At 48.9% G+C, this 21720-nt stretch overlaps 8 protein-coding genes and 1 non-coding gene across 9 annotated transcripts; 6 read left to right on the forward strand and 3 right to left on the reverse strand.

Annotated features, from left to right (window-relative positions):
* Positions 1 to 254: 254 nt before the first annotated feature.
* On the forward strand, positions 255 to 2710 carry ASPWEDRAFT_171840 (CCAAT displacement transcription factor COY1; the record flags this gene model as incomplete). Its single annotated transcript, XM_040830849.1, has 4 exons — positions 255 to 375; positions 446 to 613; positions 674 to 1521; positions 1574 to 2710. 4 exons carry the CDS (start codon positions 255 to 257, stop codon positions 2708 to 2710), a joined length of 2274 nt encoding a protein of 757 aa, XP_040688689.1.
* A 444-nt stretch (positions 2711 to 3154) lies between these two features.
* On the reverse strand, positions 3155 to 3265 carry ASPWEDRAFT_t142. Its single transcript has one exon. It is a non-coding gene; the product is annotated as a tRNA-Pro (tRNA).
* Positions 3266 to 4260: 995 nt separating this feature from the next.
* On the forward strand, positions 4261 to 5352 carry ASPWEDRAFT_489058 (uncharacterized protein). Its single transcript, XM_040837181.1, has 2 exons — positions 4261 to 4743; positions 4806 to 5352. The coding sequence occupies exons 1-2, from the start codon at positions 4480 to 4482 to the stop codon at positions 5298 to 5300; spliced, it is 759 nt and encodes a 252-aa protein (XP_040688690.1). The 5' UTR covers positions 4261 to 4479; the 3' UTR covers positions 5301 to 5352.
* Positions 5353 to 6037: 685 nt separating this feature from the next.
* On the forward strand, positions 6038 to 7204 carry ASPWEDRAFT_111209 (rRNA 2'-O-methyltransferase fibrillarin family protein; the record flags this gene model as incomplete). The annotated part of the gene is made up of 3 exons (XM_040828234.1): positions 6038 to 6134; positions 6293 to 6429; positions 6494 to 7204. The coding sequence occupies 3 exons, from the start codon at positions 6038 to 6040 to the stop codon at positions 7202 to 7204; spliced, it is 945 nt and encodes a 314-aa protein (XP_040688691.1).
* Positions 7205 to 8122: 918 nt separating this feature from the next.
* ASPWEDRAFT_51226 (bifunctional SDR family oxidoreductase/M16 family metallopeptidase) lies at positions 8123 to 11266 on the forward strand (the record flags this gene model as incomplete). Its single annotated transcript, XM_040837566.1, has 6 exons — positions 8123 to 9069; positions 9608 to 9746; positions 9799 to 9924; positions 9986 to 10063; positions 10126 to 10820; positions 10876 to 11266. 6 exons carry the CDS (start codon positions 8123 to 8125, stop codon positions 11264 to 11266), a joined length of 2376 nt encoding a protein of 791 aa, XP_040688692.1.
* Positions 11267 to 11801: 535 nt separating this feature from the next.
* Positions 11802 to 12631, reverse strand: ASPWEDRAFT_40158 (PLAC8 family protein). Its single transcript, XM_040835251.1, has 3 exons — positions 12336 to 12631; positions 12173 to 12270; positions 11802 to 12107 (listed from the first exon to the last, which is right to left on the reverse strand). The coding sequence occupies exons 1-3, from the start codon at positions 12439 to 12441 to the stop codon at positions 11874 to 11876; spliced, it is 438 nt and encodes a 145-aa protein (XP_040688693.1). The 5' UTR covers positions 12442 to 12631; the 3' UTR covers positions 11802 to 11873.
* A 1000-nt stretch (positions 12632 to 13631) lies between these two features.
* ASPWEDRAFT_183140 (tRNA (cytosine-C5-)-methyltransferase) lies at positions 13632 to 16681 on the forward strand. The gene is made up of 4 exons (XM_040831967.1): positions 13632 to 13660; positions 13738 to 13925; positions 13988 to 16105; positions 16162 to 16681. Exons 1-4 carry the CDS (start codon positions 13637 to 13639, stop codon positions 16502 to 16504), a joined length of 2673 nt encoding a protein of 890 aa, XP_040688694.1. The 5' UTR covers positions 13632 to 13636; the 3' UTR covers positions 16505 to 16681.
* A 450-nt stretch (positions 16682 to 17131) lies between these two features.
* ASPWEDRAFT_40160 (acyl-CoA thioesterase) lies at positions 17132 to 18162 on the reverse strand. Its single transcript, XM_040835252.1, has 2 exons — positions 18000 to 18162; positions 17132 to 17950 (listed from the first exon to the last, which is right to left on the reverse strand). Exons 1-2 carry the CDS (start codon positions 18084 to 18086, stop codon positions 17165 to 17167), a joined length of 873 nt encoding a protein of 290 aa, XP_040688695.1. The 5' UTR covers positions 18087 to 18162; the 3' UTR covers positions 17132 to 17164.
* A 1092-nt stretch (positions 18163 to 19254) lies between these two features.
* Positions 19255 to 21043, forward strand: ASPWEDRAFT_111841 (DUF1479 domain-containing protein; the record flags this gene model as incomplete). Its single annotated transcript, XM_040828275.1, has 7 exons — positions 19255 to 19563; positions 19609 to 19806; positions 19858 to 19972; positions 20021 to 20178; positions 20230 to 20611; positions 20668 to 20774; positions 20822 to 21043. 7 exons carry the CDS (start codon positions 19255 to 19257, stop codon positions 21041 to 21043), a joined length of 1491 nt encoding a protein of 496 aa, XP_040688696.1.
* Between the last annotated feature and the right edge of the window lie 677 nt (positions 21044 to 21720).

Below are 21720 nucleotides of genomic sequence, written 5' to 3' on the forward strand. Positions count from 1 at the left end.
TGATTAATATATACTGCTTTTTCTTGACAACAAACACAACGCTTTCAGCCTGAAGCGACAGCTTACGCGTTCGGAACATTGTCGGGCCGCTCCGCGTGTGAAGCGGCCTCCGCATTGCGATAACAGATCAGTGGCTTCATTTCGGTTCTTTCTGCTCAGCGTCGGCTGCTGGTGTTGGTTTTTTCTAATATTTTGTGGGGATGGTGATTTAAGATCACTCGCCTATAAATCAGCAGAAAATGGACACGTTCGCAATGACGGAGGGTATCATCCCTGAGTCAAACAACCAGGATAGCCACGACTCCGAAAAGGCCAACTCGGCAAAGCTACCGGAGGGGGCCAACAAGTTCCAGCGTGCAATTGCAGCTTGGAGAGGTGTGTCCTTCGAAACGCACTTTATGCGCTTCTAAATGTACCGATGGCTAATATATTGAATTACAATTAGGCATTGACTTGGCCAGCACTGTCGCAAAGTTGGATGGTACTGCTTCGGATATCGTCTCTGGGCAGCGTGATGCACTTGTTCAGAGAAAGGATCTTGCTCAAAAAACCAAGGATTTCAGGAAACTAGAGGATGCGTCAAAGCTGGCAGAATACAAGGGTCTTTTGAAAGGTGGGTATTGTGTCGACTAGAGCCCTAGTGTCTTACAACTAACATGTCCGCTCTTGACAGCCTACCAGACGTTTATCGATCTCCTAACCAACCAAGGGAAATCCTCATCCTCCGCATTTTTACAACTATATTCCTCCCTGTCAGAAGCCCCCGATCCCTACCCGCTTCTTGAGGCATCAGTCGATTCCCTTGTGCATTCGGAAGAGACGGTCCCTAAATTAACATCGGAGAGAGACCAACTTCAAGGCTCTGTGAATCGGCTTACATCCCAGCTTGAGGATACCGAAAAACGGCTACAGGAAGAGAGGACTGCAAGAAAAAAACTAGAGGAGAGCCAGGAAACCAAAGCGAAAGAGATTGAGGACTCGTGGTCAGCAGTGTTATCAGAGAAGTCGAATAACTGGGCTGCCAAGGAAAAGAGCTTGGAAGAGAAAGTGGAAAACCAGGAGCGTTTGTTGAAAGAACTCAAAGCAAGCTATGAGGTATCGCAGCGCTTGGGCCAAGACGATGATAATGGGGACGGTTCTCCACACGGAGCTTCTGCTGCCGAGTTGGAGCTTGTTTCTGCCGACTTGGAAAAGACTAGTCTAAGGCTGGCAGAGGTGGAGGCTCGTAATGAGCAATTGAGGCTTGAGCTGGCTCAGGCTGTATCCCACCCGCACGCTGAGCAGACATCTGTTGAAGACGACCCATCATATCTTCGCTTACAGTCCGAAAACTCCTCGCTGTTGAGAAAGTTGGATGCTGCGCGATTTGATAAAGATTCCCAGCGTAATTCGTGGGAGGCCAAGCTCTTACAAGCTGAGAGACAAGGTACTAAAGTGACTGCCGAGAGGGATGAACTACGATCAAGGTTGGAGAAGGTTGCCGATTATGAAGACCTCCGTCGAGAGCTTGAAGTAATCAAGGTGAGAACATACTTCGCAGCCATGGATGAAAAATGTGCTAATTCGGCCAAAGTCTATTGAGTTCTCCGCTGGTGACGATGATGAGACTGGAGATGTCACGGACGATGCAAACGGAAGCGCTACCAATGGTACCACGGCGAAGTCCAAGGAGGGTGGAAAGAATAATACCTTAGAGCAGCTATTGCTGGCCAGAAATAAAAAGCTGACTGACGAGCTCACCGTCTTACGGGTATCGCATCGCGATCTCCAGGGTCAGCTCGAAATCCTACGTGAGGACCTCTCATCCACTAAACAGGAGCTCGAGAAGTCCCAGAAACTCTCGACAACCCTCGAGAATGACCTTCTCCAGGTGCAGCAGGAAGCTGCGAATACATTCCCCTCGTCAGCAATGTCTGTCGCGGGCACCTACAGCTCGAAGTACCCCTACTCATCTCGAAGAGGAGCAACATCGCCGACCTCGTCGATAATTTCGGGATTTGACCAGAGCCCAGCGTCTTCAAACACAATGGATGCTATACGTTCTGGTGAACCTGTTGGCGGTGGCTCTGGCATCTTGCCCATGATCCAGGCGCAGCGGGACCGCTTCAAGAAGAAGAATACAGAATTAGAGGAAGAGCTATCCAAGATGTACAGCAATGTCAAGTCCCTCAGGCAAGAGGTTGCTTCTCTTCAAAAGGATAACCTCAGTCTCTACGAGAAGACGCGTTATGTGTCAACGTACAGCCGTGGTGGTGGGGCATCCTCATCTGCGTCCGCATTTGCAACTAAACCAAGCACCACATCTGTGCACCTCTCTGCGGATACACCGTCGGGGCTTTCCCTTGATCGGTACCAGTCCGCCTATGAAGCTCAGATTTCACCTTTTGCTGCTTTCCGGGGCCGTGAATCAGCACGAGCGTACAAACGCATGAGTCTCCCAGAGCGGATCGTCTTCTCCCTGACACGCATTATCCTTGCCAATCGAACGAGCCGAAACCTCTTTGCAGGGTATTGTTTCGCCCTGCATATTCTACTGTTTTCAATGCTATATATGATGAGCACCACAGAAATTGAAAAGCATAGCGCCGCCAGTCTAGGTGCAGCGGCCGTAATGGCTGGTGGAGGTGCGGCAGGCAATGGCCGTGGTAGTGGTAGCGGGCAACTGCGAGGTGATGACTGGCAGCAAGAGGGATTCAACAATGCCGGTTGATGCAACCGTACTTTTTCTTCTCACTGTCACTTGACCATTGTGTTTCGGATATTTTCTAGCAGGTAGCAATCTGGAGTTGGCTCGATTGGATGTCGCTATATGCCGGGCGTTTCGGGTGATACTGTAGATTTAATGATATTCACCAAGTCCATTATCTTTATTTAGCTTGCGGGGAAATGTAACAACAAGACCACTAGACCAATGGCTTTTGTTCTATTCTTGTCTTGGACGTACTCTGGCTACCCTGGAGTGGTGTCGGGTGTAACTGCGACATGCAAACAAGAGAATGCCGATCAAGATATCAAGTAAGATCAAATAAAGTAAAATCAAGGTACGATAGTGACTGTCACTTAATACTTGAGAAAATAAGATAAATAAAACCAAAATCAGACAGGTGGTGGTAAATAATAAAGAGGAGCAAAAAAATAAAAAGAAAAAAAGATGGGGCTCAACCGGGATTCGAACCCGGGGCCTCTCGCAATTCAAGTGAATGTGTTACTGTTTTGCAGTAACGGGAAGCCCGAAGCGAGAATTATACCACTAAACCATTGAGCCACTGGTGTGGTGATAGCTCTTTCAAACTTACGTCCTATAAAGGCAAATTTCGTAATGCGTACTTGAGAATAGGGATGGCTGGTTCTGTTGCGGATGGCTGCGAAGCTTCTTGGTTTCTTTTAAAATTATTCCAATTTGTGCTATTGTTTATTCTCCATATTTATTATTTCTTTCCTTTTCAATTATGGTGTTCTAGTATCAAATGTTTTTGTTGTACGAAATACTGTTAGCCCAACCCAATATGCGGTAATATATTTTAAACGTACGAAGTACAAGGCTGTCAACAAGTCCATCGAAGTACAAACAGTATGAGCACAGGATAGATACATCAGAAGATAGCACAGTCTATGTTTAGCGACCAAACAGCTCACTGACACATAGGGCAGGCATATGATATCGCCCAAAAATATCCACCCAGCTACCCCTGCAGCAATTACTCTTCGATCTGACTCTTCAACAAACCAGTAGGGCTGGTGGATTGTTCTGCACACTAACCAGCATAGGCAATTCCCTAAGCGCCGGGATGAAACTCCAAACACATGGGGGATATTCTTAGATCCTAGCCATTATTATGGAAACCCCGCGCGAAGGTCTGAACAATCCAACAGGGCAGCTCTTCCATCTCCCCACCTCCTCCATCGACATTGGACAGGGCTACACCAATCTCCGACCAGCAGGACGATTTCTGCAGCTTAAACCGCCCACTGAATTATCGCCGTTTCGCCTGGGCCATCGTCATTTTAGATCCGGTCAAGACTTCGATCCCGGCGCATAGCAGCGCCAATCACAGCGCGGGAACCCGCAATCTTCAGTGCAGGCGGCTTCAGGGATGCTCCCACTTGATACTGTTATTAGATACGTTTTGTTCGGCTCCGATTATTGAAGATGTTTCTATTATTGATCCGCCCAATGTTTCATGGAGATAAATGGAGATAGGAATGTTGCTACTTATATGAACACTCTCGGTGCTGGTCCCGAGACCATACTATTCCCCTCTTTGTGCTTCATTCTTTGTTTTCCCTTCACGCACTCCTATCGTGGAGTGTTTATCTTCCTGTCTTTCCTTTGATGCCATTTCATTTCTCGCTTGGATCGAGTTATTTATTTACACACCAACCTTCTCCTTCACCGTCTTCTCTACTCATCTCATCTACACTTCTACACACTGATTTATCTCTTTAATCCTCACGCTGTGCGTTCGAAAAGCATCCGGAATGCGTTCGATTCTCTTTATTATCACCTGCCTGGCCGCTACCTCTATCGCTGCACCGACCCTGCTCAACGGTCTATTCAACTACTCAGATGATGTGGCTGAGTTTATTGGCAAAGTCAGTAAGCACATCGACAACGCCAAAAAGTCCACCGGCTCTTCGGCAGTGTGTGACACATCCAAGATTGCATTGCCGGCCAATGCATCTGGCTTGCCGTCTCCTTCTGGTCAGAAGCCAATCTATGTAGGAGTTGGTCGTGGCACTCAGGTGAGGAGTGATCGAGCCTATACAGTATAAGACCAGACAGCTGACAAAGGATAATCATATAGAATTACACTTGTGAAAGCGCTACATCGGATTCCTCTCCCGTTGCCGTCGGGGCTGTTGCAAGCCTCTACAACGTCACCTGTATCGCAGCAAACTACCCGGACATTGCAAACATGCTGCCAAACCTCGCATACAAAGTACCCCTGACAGCCGACATCTCGGCTGCTCTTGGGCACACCGATATTGACCTACTTGGTCACCATTTCTTCACTGGTTCTGTGCCAACTTTCAACCTTGACACCACACCCGACCACCAATACGGGATTGCATTTACCAAGAAGGATTCTTCAATGAATGCTCCAGCTGGATCAGTCCAGGGTGATAACGGCGCTGTTGCATGGCTCTACCTTACGGCCACAAATGGCACCGTAGGTGACTATGAGAGCGTATATCGAGTCCAAACTGCCGGAGGATCACCACCAAAGACATGCGAGAACCAGCCATCAACCATCACAGTCCAGTATGCTGCAAACTACTACTTTTATGGAAAGGAATGATATTAGCCGGTGGTGGAATGCGGCTTTTTGTGTATATATGTTGTTTTATGATTCTGGGTATCTTACTTGAATGTTTTAGACGGGAAATGGATTTTCTGTTGCTTTTATACCTGTGCTTTGCATCTGTCGAGACGTACTCTGTAGGATGCTTCCGAATGACTGGCATACTGCATGTTCCAAAGTGATGTCACAGATATATGCAGCGCCCAACTTTTATAACCATGATGCACAACTACCTTGCATCCTAGTCCTTCATAATCCGTCATAATATCCTTCGCCGCTGTCCATACTAGACAAGACCCAGGATCCAATGGGAGCAGGGCTTCAATATGTCATGTGACCTCGCTATGAATCCAGCGGTATCACGTGAGTATAATGTGCCCACACGGACGGCAAAACCCGCTAGTCCATACCCGGAATAGCGCATTTCCGATTTTCGAAAGATCCAAAGGCTCAAAAAAATCTCGATTCTCGACCGCAACAGCGACAAGCAGCACGGCTTTGACCGACCCCAGACAGCCAACACGGGTGCGATTTTTTACACAAGCTGCTTCATCCAGCCCCTGTGATATTTGCGATTCAAGGTCCCGTCCATTCCGAACGGTCCTATCTATCCTTCGAAATTTCTCTTGCGTTTCTGCAGAGCTCTCCGACCCGAACTTTCTCAACCATTCCGGTTGTGAAAAAGAACGATTCGACTTTTCAAATCCACGAATTTAATCCTTTCATAAATCACAATGGGTTTCGGTGCTCCTAGAGGACGTGGCGGACCTCCTGGCCGCGGTGGTGGCCGTGGTGCTCCCCGTGGTGGTGGTGGCCGTGGTGGTGGCAGAGGTTTGTTAACCCCGATCAAGCTCAATTGAAATCACAGACAGGCTTCTTCTAAGCAGGACTGCTGCTTTGGCTGTCTTCCATGCTACTGCTTCGAGACTGCTCGGCGTTGTCTGCCTGTGGTATTCGTTTTCGTGAATGGTAATGCTAATTCTCACCAGGTGGATTCGGTGCTCCCCGTGGACGTGGCGGCCCCCGTGGTGGTGGTGGCCGTGGTGCTCCCCGAGGACGTGGCGGCCCCCGTGGTGGTGGCCGCGGTGGAAAGCCCGGTGCCAGGGGTGGTGCTAAGGTCATTGTTGTAAGTATTTCCTCGTGAATGATGATTTTGGAGTGTCCCAGCTACTGACATTTCTTCTCATTAGGAACCCCACCGTCACGGTGGTGTCTTCGTTGCCCGCGGTGGTAAGGAAGATTTGCTCGTTACCAAGAACTTGACCCCCGGTGAGGCTGTCTACGGCGAGAAGCGCATTGCTGTCGAGACTCCCTCCACTGAGGATGGTGCCGTCACCAAGACCGAATACCGTGTCTGGAACCCTTTCCGTAGCAAGCTTGCTGCCGGTATCTTGGGTGGTCTTGATGAGATCTACATGCGCCCTGGCGCCAAGGTTCTGTACTTGGGTTCCGCCAGCGGTACCTCCGTCAGTCACGTCGCCGATATTGTCGGACCCACTGGAAACGTCTACGCCGTTGAGTTCTCTCACCGTTCCGGCCGTGATCTGATCGGCATGGCTACTCACCGTACCAACGTTATCCCCATTGTTGAGGACGCCAGACACCCTCTCCGCTACCGTATGCTCGTCCCCATGGTCGATGTCATCTTCGCCGATGTTGCCCAGCCCGACCAGGCCCGTATCGTCGGTCTCAACGCCCACATGTTCCTCAAGTCCGAGGGTGGTGTCATTGTCAGTATCAAGGCCAACTGTATCGACAGTACCGCTAAGCCCGAGGTGGTCTTTGCCAAGGAGGTCCAGAAGATGAGAGAGGAGAGAATAAAGCCCAAGGAGCAGTTGACTCTTGAGCCGTTCGAACGTGACCACTGTATAGTGGCTGGTCTCTACAAGCGTTCTGCATAAAAAGGTGGTTTAATCTATGTTCATGTTCAATCATTTATGTCTTTTTTTTTCTGGCGTCGAGTGTTCCGTGATATGTTGAAATGTTCTTATTTTTTGAGGTTTCTTACACATGTACTTCTTTGAGTCAGAAAATTCTCTAGGTTTGTGGTCTATTGTCATTTAAGAAAGTACTCGCTTGGAAGTATTGCTTTTTAGTAATCAAACCATTTGGATGACTGCTGTGCTTTCGTCTTGTAGACGTTGATTCATTCACGAATCGAATAGCATCGCAATGATGACCGAGTATCCCAACAATGACACTTTGACAGCTTATACGAATGTCAAGTTGATAACCAATCAAGTCCCACAACAGACACCCATAGTATCCCACCGCAGCCTCAAGAAGGACAAAAATGAAAAGTATAAATCACAGACCATCCACCGATCCAAAAGCCCGACAAAGGCCCGTTCAACCATCCCACTTCCCAGGTCACACACATCTCGGACTTCCGCCGTATCCTCTTAATCGCCAATATACGAACCAGTCATTCGGCAGTCGGATTTCTCACCGACATCGGCTTCGGAATTGCTGCGTGGTGTCATTCCCTTTCCCACCATGATGGTCAATTCGCTTGTGATGATATCGATTCAAGATGATGCAAACCAGGAGACGCACCGAGATGGGGAAGCGGGAGGAGGGGAGGGGGGTTCTTTTTCTGTCTCTCCGCTTCAACCCCGCAGTAATCTGAGCCGCTGGGACTGAGTTCTAAGGGTACTTATATAACGGGGCCCGGTCGAGGGTATGTTGGTATTCTTGGTTTGATTGTGGGAGGCATTGTGATATTATTGCAACAGTGATTTTCGAGTCAATAGAGCATCTTGTTATTTTCTTGTTTTGTCTATCTATCTATCCGTCTATATCCATCCACCACGAGCACCATGTCGATACTTATTACAGGCGCAGGTGGCTACGTCGGCCAGGAACTGGCTGTTGCTCTCCTGTCCAGCTCGCCCACTGCTACAGTGACGCTTACGGATGTTGTCGAGCCAGCTGTTCCAGCCCAGCATGCCTCACGCGTAAAAAGCATCCAGGCAGATCTCACCTCCACGAAGGTCGTCGACGAGCTGATCAACGAATCCAATCGCTTCGAAACCGTCTACCTCCTCCATGGAATCATGTCCAGTGGCTCCGAGGCTAATTTCGAGCTCGGGGTTCGAGTCAATCTCGACTCGACTCGGTATATCCTTGACAGACTCCGCACCACGACGCCCGGCGTGAAAGTGGTGTTTACATCATCACTGGCTGTTTATGGACTTGCGCCTCCGGGCTTCGTCATTGACGAGACCAACTTCCCTCCCGTGCCTTCTTCCTCATATGGCTCGCAGAAGCTCATCGTTGAGACACTGCTGAATGATTATTCGCGGCGGGGATTCTTGGACGGCAGAGCCGTTCGATTGCCAACTGTGACTGTGCGCGCCGGGAAGCCCACACAAGCCGCGAGCAGTTTCGCCAGCGACATCATCCGAGAACCGTTCAATGGGAAAAAGGCGGTTCTTCCCGTGAGCAAGGAAACGAAGATGTGGATCTGCTCGCCATACACGGTAGTCAAGAATCTTTTGCACGCAAAGGATATTCCCAAGGAGGCGTTTGGCGAGTCTCGGTCCGTTAATCTGCCCGGATTGGTTGTCACTGTTCAAGAGATGCTGGATGCGTTGGAGCAAGTGGGTGGACCGGAAAGACGAGCTTTGGTGGAGGAGAAATATGATGCGGATATTGACAGGATTGTGCAAACATGGTCTCCTCACTTCAGCACGGCTCGGGCGACGAAATTGGGCTTTTCGGAGGATGTTCCTATGGTTGAGAATATTAAACAGTATGCCAGCCAGTTTGTATGATAGGTAGTCGGGTCACCGGGTGTTGTTTTGCCGCAAACTTTGAAGATTTGTTTTATCGCTTCTTTTCCTTTCACATGAACCGCATCTTTGCTATATAATTTTGACAATTGAAAATCGAGTTGAAATAGGTATCGGCATGTCAGCTCATGTGTGAAAAGCCATTATTACCCGTAGAAGGAACTATTGCGTTTTCAACATCAATTCTTGAGCCATTGGACAATATATATTATTCGTTCCATAAACATAGTGATATATAGACGCGTTTTGATCGATCATAATGGAATAAACAATGCCCAACAATATCGCCGTCGACGTGTTGCCGTTAGCGGCTGTAGGGAACTGTCGGGATGAATGCTGGGTGGTTTGGAAAAGCGGGTCATGTGATTGGCTGGCGAGCTGGCGAACAATTTGACTTCCGAACTTCGACCTCGCATCTCCAGGGCTGCCCGTCTCTACCAGCCGCCGCATCTTTTCTCCATCCCTCCCTTTCCCTCCAGACTCATACTAGTCTATCACAATGGCTTCCAGGCGCCTAGCTTTCAACCTTAACCAGGCTCTCCGCAGCCGTAATGCCTTGAAGGCCATTCAGCCGGTCAAGCGTGGCTTTGCCTCCCCGGTTGCCCTGCCTTCTACCACCCAGTCGACCACCCTCTCCAACGGCTTCACTGTATGAGAACTCGCCATATCAATTGCATCGCGTGATTGCTAACGGGCTTTAGATCGCCACTGAGCACTCGCCATGGGCTCAGACTTCTACCGTCGGTGTCTGGATCGACGCCGGTAGCCGGGCAGAGACTGACAAGACCAACGGAACCGCGCACTTCCTTGAGCACCTTGCTTTCAAGGTACATTCATTTCTATCCTTGAAGACTCAAAGCAGGTTACTGACTACAGGACACACTATAGGGCACCAACAAGCGATCCCAGCACCAATTGGAACTCGAGATTGAGAACATGGGCGCTCACCTCAACGCCTACACATCGGTACGACCCGGGAACATGGCTCAAGGATGATAAGAATTGCATGGAACTAATTGCGCCTCTAGAGAGAAAACACCGTCTACTACGCCAAGTCTTTCAACTCTGACGTCGGCAAGTCGGTCGACATCCTCGCCGATATCCTTCAGAACTCCAAGCTGGAGCCCGGTGCCATTGAGCGCGAAAGAGACGTGATTCTGCGTGAGCAGGAGGAGGTTGACAAGCAGCTCGAGGAGGTTGTTTTCGACCACCTTCACGCCACTGCTTTCCAGAACCAGCCTCTCGGTCGCACAATCCTTGGCCCCAAGGAGAACATCCAGACCATCTCCCGCAACAACCTGACCGACTACATCAAGACCAACTACACCGCTGACCGCATGGTTCTTGTTGGTGCTGGTGGTATCCCCCACGAGCAGCTCGTCAGACTCGCCGAGGAGCACTTCGGTTCTCTCCCCAGCAAGCCCCCCACCTCTGCTGCCCTTGCCCTCACCGCCGAGCAGAAGCGCACCCCAGAGTTCATTGGATCCGAAGTCAGACTCCGTGATGACACTCTCCCCTCTGCCCACATCGCTCTCGCCGTCGAGGGTGTCAGCTGGAAGGACGATGACTACTTCACCGCTCTCGTCACCCAGGCCATCGTTGGTAACTGGGACCGTGCCATGGGCAACTCCCCCTACCTCGGCAGCAAGCTTAGCTCCATTGTCGACCACCAGAACCTCGCCAACAGCTTCATGAGCTTCTCCACCAGCTACAGCGACACTGGGTGAGTTATACACAGTCTTTATCTTGCGAGTTTATTTGCTGACTGATATCTTTAGTCTCTGGGGTATCTACCTTGTCTCCGAGAACTTGACTCGTCTCGATGACCTTGTTCACTTCACCCTCCGTGAATGGTCTCGTCTGACCTTCAACGTCACCTCCGCTGAGGTTGAGCGTGCCAAGGCTCAGCTCAAGGCTTCCATCCTTCTGTCTCTCGACGGCACCACCGCTGTTGCCGAGGACATTGGTCGCCAGATCATCACCACCGGCCGCCGCCTCACCCCCGAGGACATTGAGCGCACCATTGGCCAGATCACTGAGAAGGATGTCATGGAGTTTGCTTCCCGCAAGCTGTGGGACCAGGACGTCGCCGTCAGCGCCGTCGGCAGCATCGAGGGTGTTTTGGACTACCAGCGTGTGAGAGCGGACATGAGCCGAAACACCCTGTAAACGCGCAACGTTAGTCACAGTGTTTTCATATCAAGTTTATGGCCGCCACCCCTTTTGTTTCCATTTTCCTTTGTTTTTGTTGGTGATTTAATAGATAGATGAGGTGGTAGTCGCAGAAGTAGCGTGTATTGTACAGTATACAACTGTCCACTGATATACTCAAAAACTGTATTTTTCTTTTTGTTTATTCATTTTCTATGAACGCTCTGTAGACTGTAGGCTGGAGTTGAATATCAATTAGTATTAGTCTCAAACAGCTTAGCTGAATAATAACCCCATCTTTCCACTCAACTCACCCTCTCACTTGTCTTGCACAGTAATATATACCTCAACGGCTATATTGGAATATACTGCTGTGTTAGCGATAGTCTAAATATCCCATTAATAGTCAGTCAGTGTATGTATATGCCACTGCAAAGTGAAGGCATTCCCATCAAGGTCTTACACGAATGCCGCAGTTATTCCATTACACATTTGACCCGCAACTAGATATGAGAATTCAACAGAAAATTGATTCAATTTAATATTACCATCATAATTGTTTTAACTAAAGGGATATATAAGAAGAAAGAAAGAAACCAATAAGAAACCACGTCCTCCAAAATCATCACTGAGGATAAGTCATTCCCGCAGGAGCCTGGTAACCTCCCTGGGGATTGTTCGAACGCGCCTCGACTTCCTTCTCCTGCTGTACGAGAGTGCAGCAAGGGCAGCAGTATGATTCGAAGCAGTCCTGGAGGCCCGATCCTTCGATCCCGAAACGTTTCCGCAGTTCACCCCGTTTGATCATAAGGAGGACCCAGTAGAAACCGCAGTAACTGAGGAGGGCGTACAAGCAGCACTGTATTCGACGGAGAGTTAGTACCTGTTTGAAAGGTTTCTGGGTGTATCGTTGAATAGACTTACGTGACCGTTGACGTAGCTGTGCTCTTTCAGAGCAGGGTCCTCGAGTCGAGATTGGGTCTTGCCGAAGAGACAGCATGGCCCACACCATCCAATAAGGCCTGGGATATGTTAGATCTTAACTGCGCAGGGAGTATAGCAATGGAGACTGAGATAGAATGCATACATGTATCTGTGGGGGAGCAGCAATCCCAGAATGAGTTTGACCACTCCGTGGTGGCCACGGGCTGGGCAGCCTGTTGCTCTAGGTCGTTGTTCTGTTTCTCAGACATGATGAATTGGTTGCAGAATGGCAAAAGGTCTGTACGGACAAATTTGATTGCAGAGGGGATAGAAGGTTGATTTATGTAGGCTACTAAGGTGGGGACGGGCTGGTTTAATATCTTAAAGGATCTAAATTAGGCGTTGTAGCCTCCAGAGATCTCCCAACTGGTATTCAGGCCAGACAAGCCCAACGATGCATACCGTCAAGGGAACTCGGATGGTGTTTTTATAGCGACAAGATCTGATTGGTGAACCGGCAGAACAGACAGGAAGCGGAAATCGAGATTGACATGAGGCCAAGGAAGCCTGGGATGTGATGGGGCTTTTTTCAGAAAATGATTTGCAGAAATTCGTATCTCGAACTGAACATAGCATGCTTTTTTGGTCTAGTGCAGTTGTGCTTCGACTATGGCAAACCTAAAACACGAGGACGGATTAAGATGTCGATAAATAGCAGGTGGATGGAAGCCGTTGTATAGGGGCATGTCGCCCTAAGAGCGGCCCCCAAACACATCGATTGATCGAGTTTGAACAAGTTCTTGGGCTGCGAGGATGAAAACGAGTCCTATTTCTCATGGAATACACATGTTGTAGACCAAGATTACAAGGCCTCAAATCGAAATAAATCACAATTTTCATACTGGTCCACGTCAGTTTGAATTTTCATGTCCATTTCGGGAGTTGGGAGACTGGAATACGAGCCGCACGATGTCGATCCGCTCGGTAAAGTCTTGCACTTGTAGTTTAAGAGTGTTGATCTCATGTTAGCAAAGACTGAAATGAGCATTTGATGAGAAATTTGATCCAAGTCAATTGATAGCTCTGAGTTTTGTTAGTCCTTATGAAAGAGATGCGCCAGTGCTATCCTGGAATAGCCTGTGAGGCTATCCCGTGATTGAGGCTGAAAATAAACGCTCAGGGACATAGCTGCCGGAAATTATCTTGACTTTTCATGCTTGGCCTTTCCAGAGACAAAAGTCGAATACTCCAGACCATTACTGCAATGGATATCATGAGAGACTATCTCGAGCTGTTGTTGAAGCACAGGTAGATCCCAAAACGGACTAGTAGGAAAGAGGGTGTTACATAATCAAACCGTAGCCGGGCCGATGTTTTCCCGGTGTGGGATGTTTTTGGAGAATAATTCTGAGAGATCAGACGGAGTAAAAATCCGCTTTCTATCAGCAGAAATTCCTTTTAACCATGGGAAAACGCGGAGGCAAGAAGGTAAATATCTCCGCAATTGCAATATCCCGAACAATTCCTTGAATCTTTCGCTAACCGGCCGTGTTCTTGTGTCGCAGTTTGGTGGCAGAGGCGGCGGCGGCGGGCGTGCGCCGCGCTCGAACTGGCAGGAAGTTGAAAAAAGCAACGAAAAGCTCGAGCGGTACTACAATGAGGAAGGATTCATTCCAGATGAAGAGAAGGAGGCATTTTGGGATGCTCTGAAAAGAGGTCTCCCCAACAGCTTCCGATTTACGGGCTCGCGAGGGTACGTCATGGTCGATTTCATGTTCTTATCATGATGCTGATTTGTGTCGCGTGAACTTTTAGACATGCGCTTGCTGTCCAGCAACGTCTTAAGGACCACTATATCCCCGAAATCACTTCGATTCAGTATGAGGGCAATTTTGTCGAGCCGCCACGCCCAGTTCCTTGGTACCCCGACCAGCTTGCCTGGTCTATGGCCACGCCTAAGAATGTCATCCGACGTTTCGGACCTTTCGCATCGTTCCAGAAATTCCTCGTTGCCGAGACTGATGTTGGAAACATTAGTCGACAGGAGGTGGTGAGCATGATTCCTCCGCTCTTGATCGATGCCAAGCCTGGTATGACCGTGTTGGACATGTGCGCTGCCCCGGGTAGTAAGTCCGCACAGCTCATGGAGCTGCTTCATGCGGGAGAGGAGGACACGATGCTTCAGGTTTCCCGCGAAATCAAGAACGGGGCTGCTCCGGCACCTTTGCCTGAGGGTCTGAACGATGATGGCAGAAGCACAGGTCTCCTCATTGCCAACGACAGCGACTACAAGCGCGCGCACATGCTTATCCATCAAATGAAGCGGTTGAACTCTCCGAACTTGATTGTCACGAACCACGACGCTACAATGTACCCCTCTATCAAGCTGCCCTCGCTCCCATCGGCTGATGGAAAGGCCCAGAAGAACAGATACTTGAAGTTTGACCGTATTCTTGCGGATGTGCCTTGCTCTGGAGATGGTACTGCTAGAAAGAACGTCAACGTTTGGAAGGACTGGAACCCGTCGAACGGCTTGGGCTTGCACGCTACGCAGGTCCGGATTCTCGTTCGTGCTTTGCAAATGTTGAAGGTCGGTGGACGTGTCGTTTACTCCACATGCAGTATGAACCCAGTTGAAAACGAAGCTGTCATTGCCAGTGCGATTGAGCGCTGTGGTGGTGCGGCCAACGTCAGCATTATCGACTGCAGCAAGGAATTGCCAGGCTTAAAGAGATCCCCTGGCATGCGATCGTGGAAGGTCATGGATCGCGAGGGTCGTATGTGGGGCAGCTGGCAGGAGGTCGACGAGCAGAGACAGCGCGAAGGCATCGATGGCCTCGGAAGACTCGCCGAGGGCATGTTCCCCCCTGTCGGAGAGAATGCCGACTTGCCTCTTGAAAGATGTACTCGCATTTACCCTCACCAGCAGGACACTGGTGGTTTCTTCATCACCGTGCTCGAAAAATTGACCGAGATTCGTGCCAAGCCAGAAGATAACACCAAGGTTATTCCTAAGGCCTCTGTTGCCGCTTTGGCCGAGGAGCTCGATTTCAAACAGAAGCACAGCAACGGACAGCCTTTAGAGAAGATCAATGCTCTGGATGACCTGGTGGTCCCTGACCAGGAGGCACAGAAGGAGGTCGAAAAGAATGCAACCGTGGCCGAGGCTTCTCACCAAGTCCCGTACTCGGCTACTTTCGACGCGTCTGCTCAAGCACCGGCTGCAAAGAGAGATGCCGACGAACTTGATGAGGAGGTCCCGGCCAAGAAGGCCAAGGTCGATGATGGCACAGAAGCTGTTATTGGCGACCGTCCCGTCCATCCTCCTCCTGCCAGACCCGAAACCGATACTGTTGAGACTTCTGATGCCACTACTCCTGCACCTGCTGCTTCGTCTGCCCAGCCAGCCCAGCCTCCGCAAAAGAAGAAGAACAACCAAGTTTTCGAGGAGCCCTTTAAGTATTTGGATCCCAACCAGGAGGAATTAGGGCCGATCTTCAGCTTCTACCAAGCTTCAGACCGATTCCCCCGCGACCGATTCATGGTCCGTAACGCCCAGGCGTACCCCAACAAGACCATCTATTACACCAGTGAATTGGCACGCGATATCCTGACCTCGAACGAGGGCCAGGGCATCAAATTTGTGCACTGCGGTGTCAAGATGTTTGTGAAGCAAGATGTACAACGCGCGGATGTTTGCCGTTGGCGCATCCAGACCGATGGATTGAGACTTCTTGAGCCGTTCCTGGGCCCTGCTCGGTCCGTCACCTTGACCCAGAAGTCGACCCTTCATAAACTGCTTGTGGAGATGTTCCCCAAGGTTGATGGTGATGGATGGAAGGAGCTGGGAGAGATTGGCCAGCGTGTGAGGGACATTCCCATGGGCTGCAGCATCTTGACCATTGAACCGAACAGCGCAGAGTACGGATTCAGGTATGACCATCCCAAGCTTATTTATTATTGATGGGTTGCTAATATATCTGCTACAGTGAGCGAATGGTGCTTCCTCTTTGGCGGTCCATGCACTCGCTCAACCTGATGCTTCCGAAGGAGGAGCGTCGCGCCATGCTTCTCCGTATCTTCAACGACACTACCCCGCTGGTCAACACAACGCAGAAGCAGCAGAAAGTGGTAGAAGCTTTGTCCCCGGAGCCGGAAGCCGAGACCGCTGAAGGAGAAAGTGCCACTGCTGCAGCTCTCGCGGAGCCTGAGGAAAACGCCATCAAAAAGGAGAACATTGTTATCGGACAGGAGCAACAGGAGCAGACGGACGCACGGGAAACATGGACCAAGGCTGGAGACGAGGAAGATCGCGTCAACACGACGGTCTAGATGTCCGCAGCTTGAATATTCAGGAGTTATCAATGGTCTGACAGAACATAAAAGCCTGCAATCTGGATTCTGCCATTGGGATTTTCAATATTTATGTGGTGATATTTGCTTTGTATGATGTTGTACTACTCTTAAACACGGGAATTAAAAGGTTAAAATGGATTCTCTGATTTGCATACATCTACGTACTTGGAATTATTAAACAATTCGTCGTAGCCCCCGTTCTGCGATCTATCAACAAGCTGAACGGAAAGTTTCGTTGAGTCTTCCCTTGCATAAGAGCTCTCTCCTTAATGTATATGAACCCACCTATTCCACATGGATGAAGAGATCTTGATATGGGTTTCAGAATGCTTGTTTTTCAATATGATAAGTAACAACCAAGATACAATCATAGCGTAGTTTTATCGATCAGCTCTCATAGATCTTGATCAGGTTGATCTATCTTATTGCAGACTAATAGAGCAATTATTGACCCACCGAGTTCAGTTGAATGATGTCCCACGTGGCTGTCATTAAGATAAACTGCAGTAGAGTATAGATGATAATGTATAGTGTAATGGTATGAGGATACCTTCTATGATATAGTCAGACTATAGTAGAAGACATTTTGTATGGTTGATATATGTCCATTCTTTACACTTATAAATGACATGCAAGTCAATATCTTGCAAAAGCCACCGAATCCTCTTGAAAAAAGTCAAACCCCTCATCCAGCGCCGCCATGCTCTGCGCAAGCTTTGCTCCATCTTGCCGTCTTGTCTCAATTGCGTGTTTTATCTCCATATCCTGTACAGATGTCATGCTGTCATCGGGCATCAGACCACACTGCTGGACAAACCCATATGGCTTGACAGTTTTCCGCCCTTCCTTGAACACAAACTTTGAAATAGACACAGCATGGATGGTTGGTTCTTGAGATTCGCTGGCTGCGTCTTTCTTCTTCTTCTGGCTTTTCTTCTCATCAACAAACACAGCCGGCGTCTCAGCCTTGGTCACAAAATGCGAAACCAGATACACCCACTTTTCATCCCACGACAGCACCCGCGTCCAAATCTCATACTTCTGCCCGGGCCGAATCTGCTTTCGAAAGCTGCACGATGTACCACCCATCGCGAGGCCGAGCAACCCACTCGTCGGGCCCTGCGGTGCTCGCGATTTCTCAACATCATTGACATTTTGCTCCCGCTTCCTCTCCTTATCTTTCTCGCGGAAATCGTTGATCCCGACGCGGAAGACGTTCCAGATGTGCACTGCGCGCGCCATGTCCAGGTCGGTGAGGTATGTCGAGTTGGACTTGTGGCCGAAAAAGTCCATTTCGCCGATTGGGGTGAGGGTCGTGTAGATTGAGGGGTGGAAGAGGGTGAGACAGTCCGGGGTGGAAGGGGGGATGGGGGATTTGCGGATGAAGTGACAGTTGTGGATGTAGTTGTAGATAAATCGGCACTGGAGATGTCAGTATCAAGGTGGACCAGGTGGAGGGAGGCGTTCGTACATGCCATGCGAATGGGAATACTTTTATGCTGATGATGGAGAGGATGAAGTTCCAGATGGCGACGAAAAAAGCCCAGATAGACTGCATTGTGAGTATGTTGTATGCTAGATTGAGAAGATAGCGGGTTGCTGCCAGATTATTATCTTCATACTGTTTAAATAGTACTGGCTATAGTACCAGCTTCAATATGACTGGCGGTGAAACATTGGGTGAATGCAGTCCACGTTGTGCACCCTTTATTTCTCCCCCTTGCTTTCTCTCCGATAATCATGCCAGACTTTGCTACGTTGAATGTGCATTGACAGGCAAGCAAGATGGATTTGGAATTGATAGATAAAGGCAACCGCCCCAACCTTAATTGCTAGAAGTCCAACGGTGCTACTTATAGATGGGAGCAGCTTAGATTAGTTAAGCGAGTTTGCCTTGCAATAAGTATAATATGCTGTAAGACACCTACACGAGTCAGTGCTACCTGCTATATTCATAATAGCCAAGGGTTGTATTTTCACGGCCATAAGATCAGACTACCTGATGTGCTTATACTGGTAGACAAGAGCATACAGTACTTTCATGGTTATATTAAATCAAGCATTATAAAAAGTGTCAAAACAAGCTTGCCTGACAAGATGCCATCCTATGCACTTTATCTGTCATTGACAGAGTATGACGAGTATGATGTAATGATACTTACTGTCATTCATGTGCATTCTGTGCATGTGATGCTGAATTATCTTAGAGGATATCATCCATATCTGCCTACTTGTCCTACTGAGATACAGACATGACTTTATATTAGACTCACGTATGGCGTAATAGTGGACTGGTTTGGTTACACTAGTATAGCATGTTCCTTAACACTTTCTTACAGATACTAGAGCATTCCATATGAACAGTGAAATGGCTTCATTTACTTGGAGATACTGTTATTTGGTATTGTTTTTGCATATGACTACCCACCTTGATATTATTTTATAATATACTCTATTAGAAATACTCTATTACTGCCCCAGGAATTCGCTCCGCATCCCCGCATTTAGCTTTCAACAAACTCCATTTCCATGGCGGCCACCTGCCGTATTGGGCTCAGCCGCCTTTCCCCACCGTCGGAACATTGCCAAATCGGGTTAACAACCATGGCTTCCGTATAGATTGCATTCTATGATCCGGGCATCTGAACAGTATATAAACCAAGCTGAGAAGGATGAATGTTTGGCATTATCCCAACTGCAAGCTGCACAGATTTTCCACGCTCACCATGATCAGAACTGTATCACCGACTTGTTTGAAATGCCCTACTTTCCGCGCCGGAAAATGCGCAGGAACAGCCAAGCGACTCGTGGCCACTGAAGCGTCGCCCATCGCCCGCAAAGACAAAACGGAGGGCGATATTTCGTCTGTTTTCTCGACGTTCTCGGGCAGAAAGAGCCCGCCGCTGCCGGAGCGGTTCCGGGATATAAAGCGGAACCTGACCGCTGGGTTTGAAGAGCAGATTCAAAAGTCGTGGGATGAGCTTGTGGAGGTGCTGAAAGTGCGGACTGAAGAGGTTGCTTCCAAGCGAGAGAAGGTATGTTCATTGTCTTCCTGGCTGGCTATGCACTAACTAAGAGAGATCATTCCTCAATTGAACTTTTCCGACATCAAAGATGGCACTGTATCGCCGGCAGATGTTGCTGCCATCCGACGCACCGGTGTTGCCGTCATCAGAGGGGTTGTCGACAAAGAAGTCACCGAAGGCCTTCTCTCGGACGCTCGCCAATACCTGACTTCCCGGCCTTTCAGAGGCTTCCCGTCTACTTCGGACAAGAAGGTGATGATCAATTAGTTTTTATACTGCTCGATCTGAACTGACTTTGGACAGGTTGTCTACGAATCATATTGGAGTCCTTCACAAGTGAAAGCGAGATCGCACCCCAATATGCTCGCCACACAATCGTGGATGAATCAGCTCTATACTGCCGACGCTGATCAAAAGAGTAATTAACACGATGAGGAAATCTCAGAATTCAGCTGACGGATTCTAGTTGATCTCTCGGTCCCGCTCACGTACTGTGATCGTGTCCAAATCCGCCCACCTGGTGATAAGCATTTCGGGCTTCCGCCTCACGTCGATGGAGGGGGAGTGGAAAGGTGGGAGGACCGCGCTTACAACCATACCTACCGCAAGATCTTCCAAGGAAAGGTAGACAAAGCAATCACCTATGATACTATACCAACAACTGACATCATGCAGTGGCAGGAGTACAACCCATGGGACCTCACTGGCCGTCTTGACGCCAACATGAACATGTACGAAGGACCAGGAGGCTGTTCAGTCTTCCGAAGCTTCCAAAGCTGGCTCGGACTGTCTCGTCATGGGCCGCAGCAAGGCACTCTTGTCGTTCATCCCATCCTGCAGCCCGCCACTGCGTACTGGATGCTTCGGCCGTTTTTCAAGCCGACACGAAAGGACTCCTTGGATGGATGGAAGTTCTCCCTGGATGATGACGAGGGAAATGTTTATCTGCATGGCGCCAATCCAGGAACTGCCCAAGAGCATACCCCCGACCACCATCCCCATCTGAGACTCGCCGAAACCATGATCCCCTATCCCACTGTTGAGCCAGGTGACACCGGTAAGCTGTCGCTATTCGATATTCAATAAACTGGACGAAGCTGATGTATATGATAGTGTTCTGGAGTGCCGATACCATCCACGGTACGGAAATGGAAAACACAGGCGACATTGACGCTTGTGTGTTTTACATTCCATCCGTTCCATTAACCCCTAACAATGCGGTAAGTTGTCCATGCTATAACGCCTACCTTGTGCTAACATTACACAGCAATATATCGCACAGCAGCGCGAGGCGTTCTTAAAGGGCGTTCCGCCACCAGACTTCCCGGGTGGACTTGGAGAGTCCCAGTTCTCTGACAGAGCAACAGTTGCCAACATCCAATCCGAAGCTGGTAAAGTGGCCATGGGCCTGAGTCCTGTGAAACTCAACGGCAAGGACGAGAAATCGAAGAAGCTCGAGCAAGAGCTCAATGGAATTATGGGCTTCTAGACGATATATCCTCTTACCTGTTATTTACGCCTGTTATCTGTGGTCAGTTTTCTACAGTAAATAGACAGAAAAAGATAGCATATGAAATAGGAAGCAAAACCCCTCCACAGCAACTGCCTTGACATAAACTAAGCCTTTCTCCATCCATAATTGCGGTTTCTCTAAAATTCATTATTCTTGCCATTGGAAATAGCTTAGGAACACCATTTGACACGACGCTCAGGCCTTGAAAGAATCAGGGCTTGATATATCACGTGAGACCAACCGTCATCCAACTTGTACCGGCAGATATAGAGGGCATATCCCTGAAAAGAATAAGAGCAAGTGGTCTGGTGTTATTATTATATTAAAACTTCCAAGAGCTTAAGTTTTACTTGAAGCATAAGAGCCATATAGGCCAAATGCCATTTATGAACATATTCAGCTGATTAAGACTACTAGTGACACAAGATATGTTGCCAGACAGTTTAGGTGATACAATATGCCATACGAGCATTGTTCAGCTGTAGTAGTATGCTGAGTCGATATCCTGCTGGAAGAAATTATGGCTGTTTCCCCTATGGTATATGCCCATGACAGCCGGTTTGATGGAGGCAAGGGGGTTATACTTGATTGAGTGACACCTGTAGTGTATCAAACTATTAAGATACATCACTCTCTGGGTTTCCTTTCATATC

The sequence above is a fragment of the Aspergillus wentii genome, assembly GCF_001890725.1.
Source record: "Aspergillus wentii DTO 134E9 unplaced genomic scaffold ASPWEscaffold_4, whole genome shotgun sequence".
In the NCBI taxonomy this organism is placed as follows: Eukaryota; Fungi; Ascomycota; class Eurotiomycetes; order Eurotiales; family Aspergillaceae; genus Aspergillus; species Aspergillus wentii.

Coding starts and splice junctions, on each gene's coding strand:
- ASPWEDRAFT_489058 (XM_040837181.1), top strand. CDS start 4,480: ATGCGTTCGATTCTCTTTATTATCACCTGCCTGGCCGCTACCTCTATC. Junction 4,744..4,805: donor GAGTTGGTCGTGGCACTCAG/GTGAGGAGTGAT, acceptor ATAATCATATAG/AATTACACTTGTGAAAGCGC.
- ASPWEDRAFT_40158 (XM_040835251.1), bottom strand. CDS start 12,441: ATGTCTGAGAAACAGAACAACGACCTAGAGCAACAGGCTGCCCAGCCC. Junction 12,271..12,335: donor CTGCTCCCCCACAGATACAT/GTATGCATTCTA, acceptor AACATATCCCAG/GCCTTATTGGATGGTGTGGG. Junction 12,108..12,172: donor ACAGCTACGTCAACGGTCAC/GTAAGTCTATTC, acceptor CGTCGAATACAG/TGCTGCTTGTACGCCCTCCT.
- ASPWEDRAFT_183140 (XM_040831967.1), top strand. CDS start 13,637: ATGGGAAAACGCGGAGGCAAGAAG. Junction 13,661..13,737: donor GAAAACGCGGAGGCAAGAAG/GTAAATATCTCC, acceptor CTTGTGTCGCAG/TTTGGTGGCAGAGGCGGCGG. Junction 13,926..13,987: donor CGATTTACGGGCTCGCGAGG/GTACGTCATGGT, acceptor GTGAACTTTTAG/ACATGCGCTTGCTGTCCAGC.
- ASPWEDRAFT_40160 (XM_040835252.1), bottom strand. CDS start 18,086: ATGCAGTCTATCTGGGCTTTTTTCGTCGCCATCTGGAACTTCATCCTC. Junction 17,951..17,999: donor TATTCCCATTCGCATGGCAT/GTACGAACGCCT, acceptor TGACATCTCCAG/TGCCGATTTATCTACAACTA.